The 8,687-nt window shown below is 44.3% G+C and overlaps 1 protein-coding gene across 8 annotated transcripts in view; it reads left to right on the forward strand.

Annotated features, from left to right (window-relative positions):
* Nucleotides 1-7,581, forward strand: part of RAB9A (RAB9A, member RAS oncogene family) — a 55,151-nt gene extending 47,570 nt beyond the window's left edge. For 5 of the 8 annotated variants that reach the window (XM_032620757.1, XM_032620755.1, XM_032620758.1 and 2 more), the window contains 3 exons: nucleotides 2,456-2,548; nucleotides 3,200-3,227; nucleotides 6,476-7,581. In XM_032620757.1, the coding sequence (XP_032476648.1) occupies nucleotides 6,507-7,112 (606 nt within the window). In that variant the 5' untranslated portion in view covers nucleotides 2,456-2,548; nucleotides 3,200-3,227; nucleotides 6,476-6,506 and the 3' untranslated portion in view covers nucleotides 7,113-7,581. Of the gene's footprint in view, nucleotides 1-2,455; nucleotides 2,549-3,199; nucleotides 3,384-6,475 lie in introns of all 8 variants that reach the window. The other 3 variants (XM_032620760.1, XM_032620759.1, XR_004348153.1) reach the window with 2 other exon arrangements.
* The last annotated feature ends 1,106 nt before the right edge of the window (nucleotides 7,582-8,687 follow it).

An 8,687-nucleotide genomic window follows, 5' to 3' on the forward strand; every position in this document is an offset into this window, starting at 1 on the left:
TATGGGGATGTATTTTTTGGTAGAGTCTAGAAAACTGACAACTCAGGGAAAAGTCTGGGCATTTTTGTCATGGTATAATACATTTCCATTAATTGAATCTTTTTAGAGAGCTTGTTTCATTATAAAAATGAAATTGCCATGGGACTTCCCTGGTGGTGCAGTGGATAAGACTCCGTGCTCCCAATGCAGGGGGCCCAGGTTTGATCCCTGGTCAGGGAACTAGATCCCACATGCATGCCGCAACTAAGAGTTCACATGCCACAACTAAGGAGCCCGCGTGCTGCAACGAAGGAGCCCACGTGCTGCAACCAAGACCACACGCATGCATATAACTATTTTAAAAAAAGAAATTGCCATGATAGGCATGCTGATTTCAGTATTGTCTCTGCACATAGAGGTACGTTCAGGGTGTGCTAGGAGCGCAGGGGAAGGGCTTCACGGGGAGACGAGGTCTAGCTGCATCTCCAAGGGTGAGCAGGAGTTCGCCGCCCACCAGAGAGCAGGAGGAAGGGTTTGTAGTGAATATCCTACTGCAGTCTCAAGTACGAGGCCCAACTACCGCAGTTTTCAACCCCAGAGCTCGCTGATACCATTGGTATTGACAGTTGAGAGGGATCATAAGGGATCCATCGCAGCTCTACCCGAGGCCTCCCTCCCGCCCTCGCCACAGTCTGCTCTTGATCGCAGCCCGCTACCTTTCTGGACTCCGCATCTGTTCAGGTTGTGGGCTGCAGAAGCCATTTCAGGGCTCCGCTCACTCCGAGGGTGTCAGCGGAAATCCTACCGTGGCTGCTGAGGCCCTGCCCCTCTAGTCCCGTCGTCACAGCTTGCTCCGCTCTCCGTGGCTCCAGGTGTTCGGCCCACCCTGGGCTCTCCCGGGACGTGCGGGGTGCCTTGGCAGGGCCTTCGCACCACTGGTCCCGCTTCCTGGTTCTGGCTCCTCCCCCTTCTCACAGGTTCCTCCTCCTGCTGCTGAGCTTTGTCGGTGGTCAGACCAAATCCCCCAGCAGTGGACTCAGCCTTTGGGGAGGCTGGTCCTAAGGACAGCGTGCTCCTGACACGGTCGTGGAGACGCTGCTTTAGAACAGCCCATGCTGGAGACTGGTGCATAGTCTCGCGCTAACGCAGGTGAACACTGCCGGTGGTCCTCTGGCCTTGGAAGTTACCACTTTCTTTAACTGAGCGGCAGGTGAAGTAGCTCTCTGTTACAGGATCATGTTGGATGAAAATGTAATTCCCTTGATAGCTGGAATCACGCAGCTCCGTGAGATGCTCACACCTGGGGTCTGGTCTGACCTAGGGAGCCGCAGGGGCAGAATCCCCGCACTGTTTAAGCTGTTCTTTGGGTTTTGGTTGGGTGTTGTACTCTATAGCACGTACCTCTCATCTGTAAGACTTGCATCAGTTGTAATGCAAGAGAGTTTGTGCCCGGATTGTCAGCTCCCCCAACTACTCGCCCCACCTGCCAGGGCCTGAGTGTGGCCTGCATCCTGAGTGCCTGGCCCGGGGAGGCACACACTGAGGACTCCTGCAGAACTGCTTTCCCACCTGCTCCACGTGCTTCTGGGAGGCGCCGCAGGGTTCTGCAGATGTGTGATTGCAATTGCATTTAAAACATGTTCAAACTGTGGAAACTCTAATAGAACTCAGATGTGCTTTATCTATGTGTCAGTGGATTGAATACTAGTAGTTCTGTCAGATTAACTTGTTTTTGTGCAGGTCTCGAAATAAAGCAAGCAAGTGGAAGACGCTTGCCATTGCTACCCCTTCTTTTCATTGTACGTACGAGAGTAACAGGAGAACCCTCTGAAATAAATGCAAAGGCAGCCAAGACTGCCGCGCCTGTGGGTTAACTACTGCGCTTTGGAGTGGGTCGCATTCCGATCTCACTCCCCCCGTCCCCCCCCCCCACTAGCTGTGTGAGCTCAAGCAAGGACCGTAACGTCTCTGAGTCAGTCTTCATCCATAGGGTAGGGATAATGAGAGGCTTGTGAGGAGTGAACACAGTGAAGCAGAGTCAGTGGCTTGCAGGGCTCAGTCAGTGTTAGCGTGGTAATGGTGGTGATTTTATCCTTAACCCCCAAATATCAAGATTCTGAAGGGTAGCATTTTTTTCATCGATTGAATTTATAAGTTGAAGGCTGCTTTATGTAAGTCCCACAAAAATGCCCTTTGCTTTTAAAAAAGGGAGGGACAGGGGTTTGGAACTGTGGGTTTAGACCGAAAGAGGCTAGTACTTTAGCACAGCTCTGCCTACTCAGCACAGGAAACCTTCACCCTGAATTTGGTCTGTAGGACTGGGATCCTTTGGCTTCCTAATGTCTGCCTGCATTGCCCTCTCGTTTGTTCTGCCCATGACTCTTCTGAAATTTGACTGAAGAAATGGCCATAAAAGAAATCTACCTAGTTTCTGTAAAACTCCCAGTAAAGACTTCTTCATGTGTCCATTCCACAGAAACTCCCTGCACTCCTGTAATGAGCCTGGCACAGTGGTGAACCGCTTTCCCTGTTGTCCATGTCCAAGTGGATCTCCCCGACAGCCCTAGAGGTAGGTACTGCTGTCACCAGAGTCCCCAGAGCTGCAGGATGTCAAATAGCTTGTCCACAAGTCTGTGCTCTTGGCCTTTGGCACAGGGAACCAGTTCTCCTTTCTGACGGTGGGCCTCCATTTGCTCACAAAGTTTCCTGTCTGCCTTGACTGCCCAGAAAGAAGCTTCACGAAATTCTGCACTGCCTTTAGTCTTTGCCTGACGTTTCCTGTGTCACATTGGGTGCCTCTCCCTTGAGTGGTCCTTCTTTTTTCCTTCTTTGTGTTAGCTTTATTCTGTGGAATATGGTTGTTCTGAACCACTCAAAATTTGGGCAGATTTTGAATAATTTATATTTTACATTTCATCTTAACCAAATTTTACAGCTGTCTAAATGGGATACTTAGAAAGGTAGGATGGGTGGGGGCAGGTGAAAAACTTGTTGGAAAACAACAATGGTTAAGGTGTAGTATTTGATTCTAGGGCTATTTTTAGGCTGAGAAAGGTCATGGGCAGCTTTCAGGTGTAGTTTTCCTTTTAAATTAAGAATCTAGCTACTAATGGAAGTCAGACATTTCTTTTGCATTTTAATTCTTGTGTTTACTCTTAAAGTTATAAAAACAGATTGAATGTACATTGCTAAGGTGTGCTTTATGATTTTTTCTTTGCAGATGGTGATGTTTGAACTGAACAATTAAGGTGAGATTATGGCTTATGTGACATGCTTTTCTTATGCATATTTCTTTGTAGGGTTTAGCTGATTGCTAAAGTCATGTTTTAGCTTGGGTGAAGAATATTGCCTTTGGGCAGTCCTTCTAAACTGGAGTATAAAAGGCCTTCGTATTACATTTTAAGGTAAGTTTTGAAAAGAACGTATCAGGATACCTTTATTCATTCAGCTTATACTAAAGAAGTTTCAAAGCATTTTACTGTTTTCAGAGAAGAAAAAGGGAACATTTTTAATGTTCATAAACTCATTATGTTAATGTAGGGATTGCATGAAGCTAGCTTTTGTTAGATGTCAGTGGGAAATAAGATAGTTTGTATAATTATATCACCATGCATGTTTATATTCAATGCTGCAGTTAGACTCGGAGAGCTGTTTATGTCTGCATTAGTTGTTTGAACAAATGCCAACGTACCCCCAAATAGGATATCTGGGAAGCCCCAAACTATAGATGAGAAATGTAAAAAATTGTACCCTATTTCCTGGTGTGTGGGTCTAGCATATCCCAAATTTGCTTGCTCAGAATAAGGGCACAAACTAGGAAATCCCACATTATTATGAAAAAAGAAAAGGACTATGAAAGTGTCCTGATAGAGTTAATGAATTACAAATCTCAAGGAATTTCTAAGACTTAATTTGGTAGATGTATGTAACCACACATCTGGGTGGAGGTTGTCAGATTGCACAGTCTGGTTTATAATTTGATGTACAGATCCTAACACGTTGATGCTGTACAATGAAACTTTGTGTCCAGTGAGGCAGTTAGAGACTTATTAAAATCCTGAGATAAATGATAGACTAGAATTCAGCACATCTGTTACACCCTTGTAACACAACGTGGAACGTCTGTGTTTATGTATCTTCAAAATCGTGGGAAAGGAACAGTCTTGGGATGGGGGGCTGCTGGAGGAGGTTCCCAGTGTGGGGGATGACTGTGCTGAGCGGTTCTGAGGGCCCCGTGGTTAGTTCGTGAAGCGGGGCTGGGTTCGCCAGCAGAGCGAGCAGCACGTGTGGGGACGAAGGCAAGGGCGAGCATGAGGGCTGAGCCCGTGGATCTGAGTTTCACTTCCCTGTGACAGTGCGTTTCTGAATGGCTGATGCCAGGAATGGGGAGCAGGGTCAGGTGTCTTGCCTTAGAAGTTGGACTTAGAACTGAATCTCTGGAGAAGCACTGAAGAATGTTAAGGAGGGAGCATTAGATGCTTTCCTTGTGTCAGAATAGTTGGTGTGCTGTTTTGGTTTTGCTACTCTTTTTTTCTAAGTTGAAGTCGTGTAATCAAGATTCCAAAGAATTAAACAAAGGAACCGATTTAGTGCACTGTTACTATGTCAGGAAATTAAAGGGCTTGAGATAGTTTGAGTTTCCTCCCTAACATTAATTTAGCCTGGGCATTGGGCAGAGCCATCCACTGAAGTCGAAAAGTCTCCAAGTAGTACACACTTTGCCTCACACTTTTGTTGGCCAATTTAAATTGTATTAATTATAGTAGTAATTACTGTAGTAATTTAAAAACACCAATAAGAGTTAGGGACAAGTTGCCACATATTTGTAAGAATAGTGTGTAGCATGTAGTAGGAAATGCAGAATTCTTGCACGTTACGGGAATTGTTCAGTTACATTATACTGGGTCATACTTGCATATAACCAGGCGATTGCCAGATAATGTTTGTTTACTGCAGTGATTTTGCAAATTCATCCTAGTCAATACAACAATTATTGTTCATGCCTTTATTATCTTCCCACTGAGGGATTCACAATATCTACTTTCATGTTAAAGTTAATTACCAATTTTGCTCTAGGGCTGTGCTATCCAATACAGTTGTTGGCTCTTTAAATGTGACTATTCAAATTAGTGAAAATAATATAAAATATTATTTTATATAAATTCATTTATATATATGTATATAATTATATAAAATATAATTTTATATAAATTCATTTTCATTTTATATAAATTCATTTCCTAGCTCCCACTAGCCACTTGTGGGTAGTGGCTGACAGTCCAGATGGAGGACATCTCCATCGTTGCAGAAAATTCTGTTAGTGCTACTCTAAAGGTTGTCTTCCTTTACAAATATCTTAAAAGCCATTTAATACTGAAATATTTACAGTTTAAATGATATAATTTGATTCAAAATAATTGGGCAGAAGGGAGAATGGGACGCTATGGAAGAAACAAGATTTGCTGTAAGTTGATAATTGGTGAAGCTAGGTTTAGGGTCTGTGAGGTGTCATCATATTATTCTCATTATTCAGAAATTGTGTATGTTTGAAATTTTTCATAATAAAGAATAAAAACAGAAGCCTTAAATAGGAACAGTGCTCCCACCAGCCTACAAAAGGGTGTCTGAATCTCCGTACCCCCCCAAGCCCCCCCTGGGGACTGGTGGTGGGGAGGGGGAGTTAGTCCTGCCCCAGGGCTTCCCCTAAAGGGTACACATGGTACCACATTTTTGTTTAATGTTCATTTCATTCCCCCTCGAAACACACGAGTAACAGCCCAGGCTCACATTTGTTCAGAAGAGTTGGAGCTGCCCAAATGAATCTTGTGGGTAGAATGTGCTAGGTTATAATATTATATCAAAAATTCGAGTGGTGCGGACATTAATGTTAGCCAACTCAAAATAGTGTTCCTAATGAAAAGAATAGAGTCCTTTACTCGGTGGTTGGCTTCGGTCTGTTCACAGCCAGATCAGTCAGTTCTGTCTCTGGTTTCCTGCTTACCAGCTCCTATGGTGATGGCGCTGGGAGAGAGAAAGAGGGGGTTGTCTAGAAACCCGCTGGCCTGAGAGGAAAGCCATCAGTGAACACTGTCACCGTGCCACCAGAGGGCTGTTTGCAGTTGCTACAGAAACGTGCCCACTTCGGTGTCCTACTGCAACTCTAACAGATGGTGGCAGGGCTTATTGTGAGCCAAGAGGAACGGTTGAGAGGACAGTCTTTGGGGTCAGACTTGGCCTTGAGTGCTAGCCTCAGTCAGCGGTGACCCGAGGAAGGGGAAGAATGAGCCCTCAGCAGCTGTCAGAGAGAGTGACGGTCGGGTGGTGCCTGGCACAAGGTGGAGGGCTCAGTAGGTGACATCTCTTGCCGTCCGGTATTCCCTGCGCAGAAAGGAATTGGGGCTCTGTGTTTTATTTCCCTTAGACACTGACATTCATAGAGGCATGTAGAACCATGTACAGGTCTAAAGGAATGTAATGGTGCCCTTTTATTTTACAGGGTTCCGAAATCAGAGATCTTGAGATTAAAAATGGCAGGAAAATCATCGCTTTTTAAAGTAATTCTCCTTGGAGATGGTGGAGTTGGGAAGAGTTCTCTAATGAACAGATATGTGACTAATAAGTTTGATGCCCAACTCTTCCATACAATAGGTGTGGAATTTTTAAATAAAGATTTGGAGGTGGATGGACATTTTGTTACCATGCAGATTTGGGACACCGCCGGTCAAGAGCGGTTCAGAAGCCTGAGGACGCCATTTTACAGAGGTTCTGACTGTTGCCTGCTTACTTTTAGCGTCGATGATTCTCAAAGCTTCCAGAATTTGAGTAACTGGAAGAAAGAATTCATATATTATGCGGATGTGAAAGAGCCCGAAAGCTTTCCTTTTGTGATTTTGGGTAACAAGGTTGACATCAGCGAGCGGCAGGTGTCTGCAGAAGAAGCTCAAGCCTGGTGCAGGGACAACGGCGACTATCCTTACTTTGAAACAAGTGCAAAAGATGCCACGAATGTTGCAGCGGCCTTTGAGGAAGCAGTTCGAAGAGTGCTTGCTACCGAGGATAGGTCAGATCACTTGATGCAGACAGACACGGTCAGTCTGCACCGAAAGCCCAAGCCCAGCTCATCTTGCTGTTGAAGTTCGAGAGGTTGCCCTTGCGATCTAACCAGGTCACACACATGCACAGATAAGCACAGGGTGGAGACGAGAATTCGTGTTTGCAGCAATGGATCGTGTACTCATAAAATTAAACTAACCATATTGCTGCCTTGTTAGTGGGTGGGAGAAGGGACACATCGACTCACAGGAGAATCTCTTTACGCAGTAACGGCACCTTACCTTTATAAGTTGTAACGGTTGTCTAATAATGTTTAATTTAAATATGTATGTCACAGAGCTAATAAATGAGATGACCAGGACTTCATAATTAAAACAAAACACTTGAGTATTCTAGAAGTTACTGTTTTTTCCCCGGGAAAATGGAGAACTACTTTTTCTATGTGTATATTTTTATGTAATTAGCACTCTGTTCCTGGTTCAGGGAAAACATGTCCTAAAGCAATAATGTTAGATATTAAAGTTTAAAATCCAGTGCATTGGCCGTGTAGTCATGTGATTTGAGGATGTGTTCATTCGGTTTAGAATTATGTGCGTGTTCGCTTTTTCATTCTACGTATCAGGATTGATCTCACTTGTAATCACTTGTCGTTTGTGTGCCCCCCTCGACCCCCAACACAGAAGCCGGCTTTATCACTCTTGTACTGTGTGTGCGGGTAAATGAAGACATCTTTATTTGGTCATGTATTTATTCTGTGTCTTCTACATCACTGAGCTTTGTTTAGTGATTTGGTCTCAAGGAGATTTTTCGTCATTCTGCTGCAATGAGCAGCCTTATTGATAGAGCAAGTTGTGGTCTTTCGTGGGTAAAGTGCACCCACTGCGCCATTCATGCTGATCCCATCCCGCAGAGGCACACCAATGCCAGGCGCATGTGTTAGAGAGGACAGGACCCTTGGCTGTGGAGCGGTGGGTTATCAAGCGACAAGCTTTTGGGGGGCTGTCCTGTGCGGGGGAGTACATTTCGGAACAGCTAGGTTGAGAGATTTCTCTCCCTGGCCCCGCTCCTTGGAACCACTTGACACAGAACGCCAATACAGTAAGCTCAGCTTTTGAAAATCTAATTTCCTAACACAACAGATTTGGCTCTAAGCAAAACATTTTCACATTTTAAATCTGGGGAAATTAAATCTCCTTATAGTCTCAGGTTAAAGAGAGCTGTAGTTTTTATTATTTATAATCAATTCCGCCCCGCCCCACCAAACTATAATCCTCCATTCAGAAAACAAAATAGGAATCCACCATTAAGAAACGAGTGTGTAGTATATATTCCCTTTGTTTTTTTCTCTAGGGGACATGCTTTGTTATTTTAAATCATGTGTACTCATTGTTTTGTGACTTGCCCTTTTCTCTCAATGTGTCTGGGTATATGTCCATTATATAGTAGACCTACCTCATTTATCTGCTGCATGGATGTCTAACAGTTTATTCAAACCGTTCTCTGCTGATAGCTAGCTAGCAGTAGTATATTAAAGTTTCCCACACCTTGGTCACCAATGGATATTAGGAGTACATTTGTTTATCATTTGAATAGATGATAGAGTCACACGGTTGAACATTATAAGGCACAAGGGACAGATATCTACCCTTGCCACC

The sequence above is a fragment of the Phocoena sinus genome, chromosome X, assembly GCF_008692025.1.
Source record: "Phocoena sinus isolate mPhoSin1 chromosome X, mPhoSin1.pri, whole genome shotgun sequence".
Classification (NCBI taxonomy): domain Eukaryota; kingdom Metazoa; phylum Chordata; class Mammalia; order Artiodactyla; family Phocoenidae; genus Phocoena; species Phocoena sinus.